Raw genomic sequence first — 15,026 nt, 5'->3', positions numbered from 1 at the left:
ATAACCTTTGATTGAGAAGTCTAACCGAAAAAGTACGAATTGTTTTGGATTCTACGCACCAAAATTAATAAGAAAAAGTGTTTTCCCGAGAAATTTTGGTGTAGTCGATTTTTGGTAAAAAAAAAGGAAGGTTATACACTGCCTTTTTTTGAACCCCGAAAAAAAATTGTCTCAGATCGTATCATAAAACATTATGTCATTGCTAGAATGCTTCGGTGTAGTAATAAAAAAGACGGTCTCCTTCCTATAACTACGATACGGGGCCTAAACGCGTTCTGAGTTCTGACGCATTCAACGTGAGATTACAGCTAAAGTATTGGAGATACAAAAAATGTAAATACTCTTTTTTATAGGGAATTTAGTAAACTATATTTTTCATGTAAACTATTTCTTCGTATCAGTAATTGTTGCCGAGACATGGGCAAAAACTGGAAAAGTGTACCGTTTTTCCAAGATGGCGTTTCGAGCGCAACAGATTTTGACAGGGACTTTTAGTATGTGCAATAGAAAGTCCCAATGAATGTGTATACCAAAATCCCGATCTTTACCGATGAATGTTTTTATTTGTCCAAAATTGCGCTAATTTGACTGGACTAAAGCTCCTTATTCAATTCAATCGGCACGTAACAATAAGAATGACATTTTACAACTTGTCCATCCATAACATCCAAAATTTGAACCGAATCCGTCGAGCCGTTACCTCGGAAAATTGCCAGCGTACGCACATACGAACGTACGCACATACATACAGATGGAAAAAAAAATTATTCTTTAAAAGTTGCTTAAAATGATCTAAAAGCCGACATTTGATGAAATTTTATGATGTCCAAAAAACGGTGATCGCAATAGCCACCTAGCTAACGCTAGGAAGCTAAAAACTACAAATATACGCACATTTTGGAACCGTTGTGGGCGTAGTTCCCTAAAGAACATTGATTTATTTCGAAAAAAAACGTATGATGCCCTTCACCCCAGAAAGAAGCCAAGCGGTAGAGGTCTATTACTGCGTATTCTTAGGGATGGACGTCTGTGCTCTACTTCATTGGGAAAGTAATTAAATTTATGAAACAAAAAGCATTTAAGGCGAAGAATTGAAATATTTTGAAAAGCTTGAAAACTTCGAAAAACTTAAAAACTTTTAAGAAGCAGATAAACCCGCACTATAATTGAAGATTCCGAACAACCCAGGGAAAATCAAAATGGACAAATTTGAAGAATTGGTATAATTCCCAACCGTTAGAATGGTGAAGAATTTTGAAATTTAAAGGGAGATCTTAAGAATCCAAGGGGTCTGGTGTACTACAGAAATTTGAAGAATACGAAGTGATTTTGACAGGAAGTGCCGTTTGTCCTACCACCAAACGATAGGTGATGGACGGGACCCACACAAACATTTTTTTCCAAACTATCAAATAGTTCAAAATGTTTAAAACTCTCACCAGGAAAGATTGCCGGTCACAGCACACCTTGTGTCGATCTACAATCTATCTTTTCCTTAAGATGCGAGCGACTTCCGGGATAGGATCGTGCCAATGTTGAACGAAAAGTCTTTTTGTTCAACATTAACACGATACTATCCCGGAAGTCGCTCAGATCTTTAGAAAAACATAGATTTTAGATCGAGATCAAGTGTTCTGTGACCGGCAATTTTTCCTGGCGAGAGTTATAGCTATACTCCTATAGACGCCTACAAAAGCTAAAAAACATTGATCATGTGATCCAGATCATGGATATTTGGTCGCTAATATTTAAAAAGGGCCGTCACGTTGCTATATAGATTTTATGTTCAAGTATATCTTCCCACACAATGAGTCGATTTAATTTTTTAAAGTTTTACTGATATTTTGAAGGCAAACAACATGAAAATGTATTACTACTTCTTTAAATTACTTATGTATAAGGGTTGTTGCATTAGTGCAAAACACTACTTTACATTTACAAAAGTCACAACAATTTCCAATCTTCTACAGGGACATATCGTTCCCCTGTAGCAACGTCGGACAATTACGAGTACATGGCTTAGGAAAATCGGTAAGGTCCTTTGGATCAACTGTCACCATAGTCCAACGGTTTTTTACACGGTTCCAAAGCATGAATCCATTTATAGCATTCCAAATATGTTTTGAAGGGCGAAACACACTTGCCCATCCAGGATTCCTTGTCTTGTCAAATACACGGGAGAAGGATTGTGAAATTTTTGCTTCTTTAAGCACGGGTACACTAATTTCGTACTGTTATTCTCCGAATCTGGACACTGCCCGTGCAGGGTCGGGAAAGAATACCCCTACCGCAGAGGACACTGCGTGTCGTAAGAGGCGACTAAACAACTGCAGGTGGGCCGCAACCGCGAGTGATCGACGCTGCGCTGGAACATTAGGGAGAGTTTGGCAAAATCGTCTGTCTATTTTTACACGGCGAAAAGAATGTAAAGTTTGAGGTTTTTCTTAAATCCTCATGTTGATTAGGCCCCCACTGATATAGGCTCTGTTGACCGCACTGCTTCACTCGTTAACCAATGTGTTTTGTTGACAACCTTTTTAAAATTTCGTACTCATCGTGTTCGATGGGTTAGCATTCTCGGTAACATCGACAAATGACAAATTTTATTAACGGGGGTTTGTTTTCGTCTACAACGAAATTAGATTATTTGTCTAAATGCTACGTACTTTGTGTGAGTAATCAAAATGTTTACAATTTACTTCTTTCTGTGTGGGGTAAGAAATTAATTTAATAAATCGCATTAGACTGGCATTTCGCGCAAAGCTCATATTCCAGCAGAAACCGAAAGACTTTTGTTATTATGACATACATTTTATATAATAATCGATTATTATCGAGCCCCTAAAGCGAGTTCGGACTTTCTGTCGATCCGTACATAATAAACAGTTTCGAATTTTCCAATTATCTTTTCAGTATTAAGTATGTTTATCATGATCCAAAGAAAAACTTTCAGAGGGCCCGGAGATCGTTTGATATATTCCTTACAAGTTTATTTATTATTCCATTATTTTCAATTAAGTACTATTTTAATAATTGACCCTAGGGCTAATCGATTAATTACAAATTAATGCAATAGTATAATAAAAGTCTAAATATAATAAAGAGATTAATTAATTGATTAGTTACGTTTTTATTTATTACCCTATTAATATAATATTTGATTAATCTTCTATTTAAATAACCAACTTGTTTTTTATTATGACGTGTGACTTGATTAGTCAAAATTCGACTATTTTCATCGATTATCAAATAATTAAAAAATATCGGTTATTTCGGTAAGTTATTGATAAATTGACGACCTCACTAATTATTAACGGATTCGTGCTTCAAGTACCTTTGTGAAATTATTAATTGTTCTCTAATACAATAATAGTCAAATAATCACAAAAACAGTTTTATACGTACCTATGCGCGTGCGGAAATTGTAATTCGTTATATCATTGAATAAATTTTATTCAATGGTTATATCGATTATTTTTACTTTTTGGCATATTATATGGGTAGGTAAAGTATTGCTTTCGTCACAAAAAAAATCCGTTGTCGTTGTTAGCACGATAACTCAACATTGAATACATTTTTGCAAGCGCAGAGGAAAATTTCTTATTTTTGTGCCGATTTTGCTGAAATTTTAACAGCAGCACTTTTTAATAAAGCCAAACCGATCGATGATATTAAACGGTATATAGGTACTTCTTATGAAATCAAATTAAACATCCATTAAAAAAATTACTTCGCTCAATAAAAGGCGAAGCGATGCATGAGAAGTAAATACAATAAAAATAAACTGCTGGGTCTCAACAGACGCTACCGTGCGGAAAAGTTAACTCTTTTTTATCATTATTGGTTTAGCCAATTTTTAATTATTAATAAGTCCTGTTATAATAATGTTAATTGCATTAAGTGATTATTTAAAGAATTAATTAGTCACTCACTCGGTTGAACGATCTCATCTTTGTTATTCACATGATTACTTTGTTATCTATTTCAATTATTAGGATCCTGTTGGTTCAAGTAAAAACCCTATTGAATTGGGGGTGACAGGTCAGTCGTGTTAGAGGACAACGTCAACGTTTATATCTGTCGGGTCCCTCCAAATTCCCCTCTATCGGTTTGTTATAAAGTAAACGCATCTTTGAAAAACGTATTGGTAATAATCTTCTTTATATATAAAATTCTTCTGTACGTGTGTTGGTGATTGAACTCCTACTAAAGAATCGGATCTTGATCGATTTTTTATGCGTTTCTGTCTCTTGCGTGTCCCCGATAGGTTTAGATTCACAAGTGAGCCCAATCGGATTATAGGATTTCTTCAAACATTTTTTCGTTGATGTCGCACTCTGCTATTTCGCAGATCGTTACGTGGTCAAAATCACTTGCGTCGTACCGTGCCGATGTGTCTTACATTCTTGTTTGTTATTAAAAAAAACTGCACAGCGGATAGACCTACAGAATCCAAGTAAGTCAAAGGAAGTGAAATAATTTGAAGTAAAGAAAGATTCCAAAAAAACTGATGAATTTTGAAATTCGATTTTCATAATCGAAAAACGATAAAAATGCGATTAATTCGAGGTACCGGAAAAATATCAATAAAATAAAAGAATGCAAGAAATGGTAGCATTTTGGAGAATCCAAACATCGTGAAGATCCAAAAATCCAATTTGTAGAATCAGAAAAATTGGCAGAATTGGACCAAACGAAAAAATCTAGAGAATCTGATTCGAAAAAATTCTAAGGCACAGAAAATTTTAAGGAATGTTAAAAATCAAGACAAGTTTAAAAATTGAACGATTTCAAAGAAACCTGAAGGATATGAGAAAGCCTATGAACATTTGAACCATGAAGTAATCAAAACAATGCAAAGTATCCGAAGAACTTTAAGAATCAGAAAAACTCAATAACCCAAATCATCCGAAGTGAAGCTAAGGAAAAGATAAAAATTATCAAGGGTTTGAGCAACTTGACGAATTATTAAAACTGTGCGAAGGATCTCATTCATCCGAAGAAACGAAACAATCGGAAAAAGTGAATAATCCAAAAAATATGAAAAATCAAAAGAACCCGAATGTGAAGTATTCGAATTGTTTCGATGCCTTCACTGCGATTGTGAATATTTTTATCCAGTATTCCGTATTGGTATTAACATATTTTGCAACTTACTATACCAATGCTCCAAAGTTTTTTTTGTGTAAGAGGAGGAATTTGGGGATCCAAATCGATACTAAATTTACAAACATAATTTAATTGCATTACATATTTAGGTACATATTTACAAACGATACATGGCAGGCAACAGGATATTTTGCTTTAAATATGCTTTAAACCTAGACGTGTTTCTCTACACTTTTACATATCATCATAAAAACAATGTATACAATATTAACACGAGAGGATATACAAAGTTTATAAACAATTATATTTATACAACAAAAAATATCGTCTTAAAAAGGCCATAATATCTCACACTAAGATAAAAAATATTTTGAAGGTGTAAATGCGGATTTAAATAGATTTTTCATGGAAAATGTGCGTCGTGCATGAGAACGATCGACTTCGCCTAAATAAAAATGCGGTGAGAAAACGTACGACTAAAATTGAAAAATTCGAAGGCACTGTGGGGAGTTTGCGTTGTGCATTTGGACGAATTTTGAAAAGCAATGAAAGAGACTAATTTACATCCGAATTTACACTATCACAAGGTTTGCGCTAAACGGTTAAAAGTATACAACTAAAATCTTAAAAATAAATGAGCACCTTTGGTTTTGTTTATAATACCGACTATATTCATGAATATATCAAAAAAACTGTTAGAATATCGGTCCTTTTCATAAGTGGGTAACGTTAAAAATTAGAAAAATATTTTGACAATCATCACAGTCGGGTTAACACATGTCTTTTTTCATGAATATAGTTTACTAGTTATAATTGCACATCATCTAACACAAACAAAGCTCCTGGGAACATTTTCTAGTTTCACATCGTCATAATACAAGTAAAAAACGTTCACTTTCAATCTTCAATCAAATATTCACACAATTACAAACAAAATTGGTAAATTCTTCGTGTGTGTACTGCGTGGTGGCGCTATGATATGCTTGATTTACAATCATAAATGATCTTTAGTTAGTCTAAAGATATTCAGATTAGAACCTGATATTGAACGTAAGTGGAAGTATTGTCCGAAAATCACAGAAATTGGGCTAGAATGGAAGTGTCATTCATAATTTATAGAAATTCACCACCGACCCTGCAGTACTCACAAGAGTTGTTAAAATTTAAACATTTAACAATGACTATCAAAAGCGGGTACCACCAACGTCATAAAAGCTTAAATTTTTTTTAAAAAGAACAGATTTTGCACTCGTTTCGTTTACCTTTGATCCTAGGAAGTTTTAGCAGACACTAACTCGCGCTATTGACTATCCTGCACTCACTATTATCTTTACCTACTTTTCTTTTTGCACAATTTGGCCAGTTTCCTTCGCTTAAGTATCATTTCGTACAACACTTCGAGACCCTCCTGCAGACCGTCGCCCGTAATCGCGCATGCGGGCTGCACGTGCCACAAGTGTCCACCGGGCGCACCACCCCCCAGCTCGCAAAGTCCCAACAATTTCTCGAGATCACGCGGTTCCCGCGCACCGGGCAGGTCCTGCTTGTTCGCCAACACCAAGATGGGCACGCCGGTATTTTCGGGCGATTTCACTGTCCGAATCAGCTCCATCTTCGCCTCCTCCATTCGTTCGACGTCGACGCTATCCAGCACGAAGACGATACCATCGGTACACCTCGTGTAGGACTTCCATAGCGGCCTCAGCTTCTCCTGTCCCCCGACGTCCCAAACGAGAAAATTGACACCCTTAGCTTTCCCGATCATCCCCTTCACCTTTTCACAATTAAACCCGATCGTCGGCACAGTATTGAGGTACTGGTCAAACTTCAGTCTGTAAAGTGCCGTCGTCTTCCCCGCCGAATCCAATCCCAGCATCACTATGTGAAGAGTACCTTGACCTGATGGGAGCGCGTCTAGCAAGGAGGAGTTCTTTCCCATATTGGCACCCATTGGCCCCCGCTTCTTAGTTACATTTTGATTAACTTCTCTTTACACTTAGCAGCGAATACGGAGCGGCTGTCATCGTTCTGAAACAAAAAGAACTTCGTCAGCGGGGCAGACTTAGGTAAACGTCAAACGTAGTGACATTTTAAACTTAATCGCAATACATTTCAAATGGGGTTTTTGGGGAGCAAAGCTCCGGCTATTACTCGAATATTCTATGAGCGCACGAAATAAAGCTGATATGGGTATTTTATTCCTCAAATAAAAGCCTTGTTGATTCCACCGTGAAATTTAGACGACAAATGGCCGTTTGCACCGACAAATTTAAGCGGTGCTTAGCTTAAAATCCAAGACAACCACTGTCTCAATAATCGTTGCCATGGATTTTAAGCTACGCTTAAGCTAAGCTCCGCTTAAATTTGCCGGTGCGCTTACTAAAATATATGCGTTCGTACTTGAAAAGTGGAATAACCGATGAACTGCATAGATTCTGCATTGCGGCTCAAGAAAAAGAAAAGTCCTAAGGGCATTTTCGGCAAGATATAATCTGCAATTCCGCAAAATGTGTACGTAAAAGAATGGCAATTGTCAAGCCCAAATTTGCCCCAAAATGGCAAAAATTCATGTATCACACGGTATCATATGCACTGAAAGAGGGTACATTGGGACATTGAAAGTTTGGGCGATATTACGCGGCCGTGCAAAGTCGACACTTTCAAGATAAAGTTGATGTTAAACAGTTGCCCGTAACATATCGTTTTAAAATTCAAGTATTGATGACGCGTATCATTTCTAATTTAAACCAAACAATTATAGAGTAAATCAAGCTTTTATTGTGAAGTTTCAGGTGGAAACATTACAAAACAAAAGTCAAAAGTTCTTATTTATTTCCTAACTGTATAGATTATCTTACATCAAGAACTTTTCGAATGTGTTTTGTAATGAAACTAAAAAATTAAAAAAATCTCAAATTTGTTATCAAAAAAAATGATCAAAGAAACATGAAAGCGATCCGGAAATATTCACGTCCAAGAAAGTTCAATGCAGGTTAATTTCCTGTGCTCACAAGGCTATTTAACAAGGGCAAGGGTAGAGACCTAACAGCTCATGTTTATTAATTAAGTGTTTTGTTCTTGGGAATACATCAGGTTTCTCGAGTTGGGTTTGCAGAGAGTAGAACATTTTGCGCTCGCTTTGGAATCAAGTTTGAATGAAATTGGTCAAATTATGCGCTCTACATTTTCATTGAATTGAAAAAAAAATGTGCTATCGTTCGTCCATGTGTCTTTACTGTAAGGAATGTTCTTCAAGTGATAATGTTAATCGATCAACCTCCCCTTTACGACCTTATACTATCCATACTAACCTTTCAGGGGGATGAAAAAGGAATATAGGCAGAAAATTTGTACTGTCACCTTTCGTCCCTCATAATAAAATACACAGAGTGCAAAAATGTAATCACTCCATCCATTTTTGAAACTTTGACATCAGGTTTTTCAGATGATTTTGTTGGGAAAACATACAAACTCTTTACTTTGAAGTCACTAAGTGAATTTTTGGAAATGAAATCGTTTAACCTCACTGACACTTGTCACTTTGTATCAAACGTGCGGAACTGAGTACTCCCCCCCCCCATTCTATTATAAAATTGCTAATGAGATTGAATTCGAATTCACTTCTCTCTCCATGTCAAATTATTTAACAAATTCTCTTTCAGTGATTAATTTCAGTTAAAATCGAAACATTCTCATTTGCATCCTATAGGACTTGACTTGCACGCTTCTTTCAGTGAATTTGAATTGAACAGATTAAAGTAATCGTTGCTCATTTTCGGTAGTAGTAAACTGTACCTACTCCGGAAATTACTATCGATTTACTGTTTTCCTTTCGCAGTCAATTTAGCACTTTCCATTAACCCGTATATAGGTATCAATTCATTTCTCGTTTTATGTTTGTTTCACTTATGCAAAAGACATTTGCGAATCCTGTTTTATTCAGTAAAAATCTCTTCCTCTCACATATTTCTAGAATGTGCCTTGCACCGCTTTCGGAGGATTAACCTTGGAGAATTTCATAAGCGCCCTTAGCTATTATCCCCAACCCCTTTACTTCTACTACGATCTTGACATGATTTATTTAATTTCCATCTACCTAAAACCGAGAATCTCTCCCATTTCGGAAAAGTATTGAATTAAAAATACTTTTTGCGTAATCTCCGTGCTGAGATCTCAAACCCTCAGATGAGCTGGTGGAATTCGCCCATTTGTATTTTCCATGATGAATACGCTAAGAAATCTAGATTTATCGATATTATCCTACACATCTTTAAAATATTTACTTTTTAATAACTCTTTATTATTCCTGCAATTTTATTTGAATCTACTCCGGAAAATCCGGAGTTTTCTTAGAACATTTCCTTTTTAGAACCTTTAGAGAATCTTAGAACAATTATAACCTTCAAAAACATTTGTTTGAGCCGGTTTGGGATTCTAATTTTTATTAAACAAAAACCGGAACAAAATGATAACCAGGAAGTCCAAGAGGAGGAGGAAACGCGAGAGATTAAAAGCGAAAAGCACAATTGTACTTCAACAGGCACGCAAAAACCGATACGTAATGGGGGAAGAGGAAGAAATAAACGAGGTGGAGGGCTTTGCAAGAATTAGAGTGAATGTGTAGGGAAAAACAATGACACAGTAGATCATAGAAAATAGGTTAGAAGAGAAAGAGAGAAGTAGGGGAGGTGACCTAATCGCTAGAATAAGGAATAACGGAGAATGATATCGATTACAAGAGAAAACATCAAGAGATTAACAATGCGGTAAAGAGGGAGAAACTGCAAGAAACCGACATTAAGAATGCACGGAAACATGGGAGTATTTTACCCTAGGTCGGTAATAGATTGATTGCATCATAGTAAATGGAAAAGCAATGGTAGAAACAAGGACGAAATCGAATCACCAGCTGGTGGAGGACATTTGCAAGAGAGAAATAAGAAGAGCAAACAATTTAACGTCACAAAGACGAAAAGAAAGACAGAAAAAATGTAGATAGTTAAAAAAGAAGGCTGAACGAATAAGAAGAAGAAGAGTATGCGCTAACAAAGAGGAACACTAGAAAAAGACGCAGAAGAATGTGTTATAAACCTTTATCAGTCCTTATAAAGAGCATTTACCTAAGAGTTCTCCAATGGTCCTCACTCAACACTGCAAAAGTTTTAAATATAGGCACGAAGGGGGGCCTTGACTTGAACCAACAAACGCCTTTAATAAATCTCAAAGCCTTTATGAATCTTTAACAACCTTAAAGACTTTAGTGCGTTTTAAGCAGGCCTCTCCAGAGATCTGTAGGAACGTTTGGGAGTACTTAAGCATTTAATAATCTCTTTCAAACCGTTTAAAATTTTTAAGCTAAAGCTGTTTATTGCTGTTAAAAGAGTATTTAAAAGCTTGCACGAGTCGCCAAAAGGATCTCCTCTAAGAATCTCCAGCTATTTAATGTGTTATAGAGCCCTATGGGGCTTGCAAGTGTTTTTCGGAGCCCTTAAGTGTCTGTAAGGGTATTAAATTTCCGAATAGTGAGGAGATCCTTCACGTAGGACCAGCTTCTAAGAGCCTGCAGAGGTAAACTTAAAAGGCCTTAAACGCTTGTAAGGACCACTTTCCACTTCGCAAAAACTAGTGTCGACACAAGTCACTAAAATCCCTTGTTGAACAGCCGATTTCATATGTTATACGAGTACTTAAAAAAGTACCGATTCTTATAGACCATTTCGTCTGTTATACTATCGTATTTGCATCCATATCAATCAGTAAAGTAAATACAATACGAAGATCCCTTACGATTTTCAGTAGGGTAATTTTTCGACACAGCTCGTATTCGGAAACACGACTTTTAATCACGTCCCTGAAGTGGGAAGGACAGGTATGAGCCCAAAAATTGTTCAATTTTGAGCTTTTCAACGGGTATCGTTTGCAATTTTTGAGTTCTAATAGTTGGTTCACAAATAGCTCAAAAATTATTAAACGATCAATATTTATGAGCGTTTGAGCTGTTCAACGGCACCATTTTTAATTTTTGAGCTCTCGTGGTCATTTTGCAAATTAAATTTATAGATGACCTGCTAACTTCATGTCAATTTAACAAGTAGGAGCTTAAAAATTGTAAATCGGGCGATATTTATGTGTTTTTTTAGCTTTTCAACGGCACCATTCTCAATTTTATAACTCCAATACAGATCAATGTTGTAATAGTTATTTATTATACAAGACGATAAAGGGATATTTTAACAATTGAGTGAAAGATGTTAAATCACGAGATGGTTAGTTTCCTTTTATCGTCGTGATTTCCCTATGAAAATGCCCGTGTTAAGAAAAAAATTGAATACTTTCTTATTTATTGATTGATATCGAAGCAAACTTGATCCAATATAATCATCGCTCGTTGCTCTTTGTGAACATTGAAAACCAATGGTTGGCATAATTACCGGTGAAGAAATCACGTTGCTGGAAATGTTAGTTGCGAACTGTATGAACCTTGCAAAATTCACTTTTCCAGCAAGATAATTCTCGTTACTATAGTTAGATTTGAAGTGGCTAATATCCTACTCTCGCCTACCAGTAGAAATTGGGAGGAATTTGGGGTTTAGAGGAGGCTAAAGTGGTAGTAAGTATGTTGTAATGAGAACTGAACACTAGGATTATGTAGATACGCTCAAAGGGTAAATGCCAAAGACATTTTGAATATTTTGTTAGGTACAGGGTACAGTACGTTCCATGAATGCAAAAAGTGCTAAATCGTTATTAGGTACGAAGATGTAGAAGGTCGCGAGGAAATACACTGGTACTCATATGAATATTGCATGTTATCGGTATTTAAATAACCTTATCACTGTTAAAATATTACGACACAATGTACGGCATTGTGTGTTAAACCAAGTATATGCAAGATAGCTATCCTAAACGCAAATTTTGCATTTGCAATTCAACGTGCGGAAGAGAAGGGCTTCGGGATACGATATGGCCACTGTTGAATTGCTACCATTTCCATTTCACCTTTATCGAGAAACCAAAATTGCATACGCTTTACTTCATTTCCCCTTGCTGTTTGAACACAAAACGTATTATTCCTATTGCACAACCGTTATAAATACAGAAGACTGATGGCCAAAACCTCGATTCATCCGCTTGCGGTCGAATCAAATCTCTAAACGATAAAATCACTGCAGCTAATTACACACGATGACACAGTGCACCAGATTAACTTAGTCCGGCACGGGGCAGTATCATCGATGTAACCGAGAAATAATGCACATTACCAATTAAAGGCAAGTCCCGCATTGTATAACTGTAAAAGCAAGACCATGACGGCAATTGCGTAAAATACTTAATCCGAAGATTATTATAACAGGTGTTGCATGAACATTTAAAACAGAGAAACTCACATTTACCGGCGCGCGTATGGGAAACTAACGGATATCATTACGTCTTCATTTCAACAGTTTATTTCAATTACACCGACGTTAATGGGAGAACGTGAATGAAAATATCGCGTCGTTGTTAGGCGTAGGGTTTTGTATATTGATTAAACGGAGGTGCGTTCGATTTCAATATACCTACGCACTTTATTTGGGTGGAAAGCGTCAATTATTACGAGGGAGACACAATTCCGCAGTGTGTAGGATAACAAAAGTATCGATTTGGAGATTATTTCTTGGCGAAAGAAGCCTAAAATAAAATGAAGGGTGGCATGACAAGTGACGAACAACGTAACTTCAGGTAGAAGATGGGAAAGTTGAAGGAGGTAGCTTAAAACATTGTTATTCCTTTGAATCCTTGAAGACTATTTTTGTAACTTCCATTTGTACACATATTCCGTTCATAGTCGTATATGGTAAAAGCATGTAAAGTTTCTCGTTTCGAGCTATCTAGGTTTTTGAGCAGCTGGACTGACTTTATTTCATCACTAAAATCCAACTTACGTACCCCATTAATAAATGGGTTTCGGATTGCGAATGCCCTATATATGTAAATACGCTTAGATAATTAATTTAGACAATTTTAACTTGATGACTCTGGAATTTTCCACTTCAGATATCAACATCTTTCAGGCAGTTACTCAACTAAGGGTACAACATTCAACGAAACTAAGGGACGTTACAAAATCTAATCTTAAAGTAATCCTTAATATCCGGTCAACTGCGATACTCTTTAAATGACATACAAAACAAAATTGAAGATGCTTCTGAAAATCAACTTAGGTACACAAACTTGCTTTAATGTAATTACAGCTCACTCAAATTATAACATTCACCCAGTATTGAGTATAACATACGAAATGGGATATCCGAAACGGTATTTCAATAGCTTTCCTCCTCAGCAGTTTTTCTGTAGCTCTTACCTTTCTAATGCTTTTATCTGTACCTTTATGTGCAGATTCGTTAACTTTTTCTGAAGTGTTCTTTTCTTAAATTGTTTAACTTCCACCGTGTTTAGTTCCTTATTCATCTTGTCCATTTATTTTATGAGCGCACCTGTACCTGGGGCATAATTTTTTTGCGCAGTAATTACTTTTTTCTAGAATAAAATCAAACTCTTTACGGGCCAGTTGCCCTCTTACTTCTAATACCAATTAGTACGTCAATCATAAAGTGCAATCTTGAAATTTATTATTGCTCTTTTATTGCTACCTGTAAAAGTTTATTTCCATCATCCTCTATTCGTGATGGGCGTATGAAAAATCAAGCGTACTTCCATTCTGCTATAGTTTTATTTATAAATAAGTTTGAATGCATTATTTTTGTTGATATGCCTAGGTCAAGCTCCACATTTTGCCAAAATCAGTTGCTCTTGATTATTTAAGATGAAGTTGAACTTTGGAAGTTTGGATAACTGCTTTTAACCTTTCACCAACTATTCTTTGAAGTGACTTCAAACCGAACTATCTATTCGACTGATTGACGACCTTAATATCTCCAACAAGTATTAACACGATAAGGAAGAAAAGAGATAATTACGGTTAATCTTTAGGCAATTTTAGTTAGGTCACTAGAATTTCCCTTCAGTCACGTTTCGTCCAATAACTCATGTTTGCCTATTATTTAAAAAAAACAAAAAAAACTCTGCTACCTGGTAATCAACACTTACTTTCTAACGGAGAACCTAATCTACACTCAGCAATACACATGGAAACAAGGCAACATATAAAAACCGCACAGGTGATTCAGAATGATTGTTAGAAAATGCCGTTGTGGGTGATAGGAGCACAGTCATTCTGAATCAATCAAATCTCATTAGTGATTTCAACATAGATCGTATACCTACTTACGCTTTGATTTGATTACACACCTACACGCCACTTATTGCGTAATTAATAAAACAAATACAGTTTAGGTGAACACTGAGACTGCAAATAAACAACGTACTAAACCAGATGATATTGGATTACTAACGCGGTTATCTCATATCAGTGACAAAATTATCAACAATTTAAATTTAGAGGTTACTCAAATCCTCTATTACGTGCATGATAGACAGATAATTAATTATGTTGATTATAAAGAGTGTAATTCGATAGTTGAACGAATAAATAACATGTATATAAACTGGAAAAATAAAATATAGCCTAGGGGGCCCAAAGGGTTAGGGGCAATACTGCGTATTAGATTTAAACATTGGGTAAACGAATTTTATTAGTTAGATATAAGTCACAAAAGGCAATTTGGCTTATTTCTCTTGAGGTTTGTTTAGAAATTTTGCACGCAGCACCAATATTAGTGCTATGCAACACAATTTAGTGCTAGGTGACCTCAAATTCAAAAGACTAAAAGAAAACTAGATATCAATGGAATTTAGAGGATTCAGGACGTAAGTATGGCCTATAGCAAAATTACATTATTACATCTGTGATCAAAGGACAATATATTTGAAAAACTGGTAAACTTGAAAACTAGTATGCGCAGAAACAGAACTAG

The 15,026-nt window shown here is 35.9% G+C and overlaps 1 protein-coding gene across 5 annotated transcripts in view; it reads right to left on the bottom strand.

Annotated features, from left to right (window-relative positions):
- Positions 1-6,096: 6,096 nt before the first annotated feature.
- LOC116173306 (ADP-ribosylation factor-like protein 4A) overlaps positions 6,097-15,026 on the bottom strand; it is a 54,692-nt gene continuing 45,762 nt past the window's right edge. For 2 of the 5 annotated variants that reach the window (XM_031490677.1, XM_031490680.1), the window contains exon 2: positions 6,097-7,137. In XM_031490677.1, coding sequence (XP_031346537.1) covers positions 6,440-7,060 — 621 coding nt within the window. In that variant the 5' untranslated portion in view covers positions 7,061-7,137 and the 3' untranslated portion in view covers positions 6,097-6,439. Of the gene's footprint in view, positions 7,138-14,376; positions 14,507-15,026 lie in introns of those variants that run through there. The other 3 variants (XM_031490676.1, XM_031490678.1, XM_031490681.1) reach the window with 3 other exon arrangements.

This window comes from Photinus pyralis, unplaced genomic scaffold (assembly GCF_008802855.1).
Source record: "Photinus pyralis isolate 1611_PpyrPB1 unplaced genomic scaffold, Ppyr1.3 Ppyr1.4_LG6, whole genome shotgun sequence".
NCBI lineage: Eukaryota > Metazoa > Arthropoda > Insecta > Coleoptera > Lampyridae > Photinus > Photinus pyralis.
The sequence above is the reverse complement of the archived record's forward strand: the minus strand, read 5'-3'. Positions and strand labels throughout refer to the sequence as shown.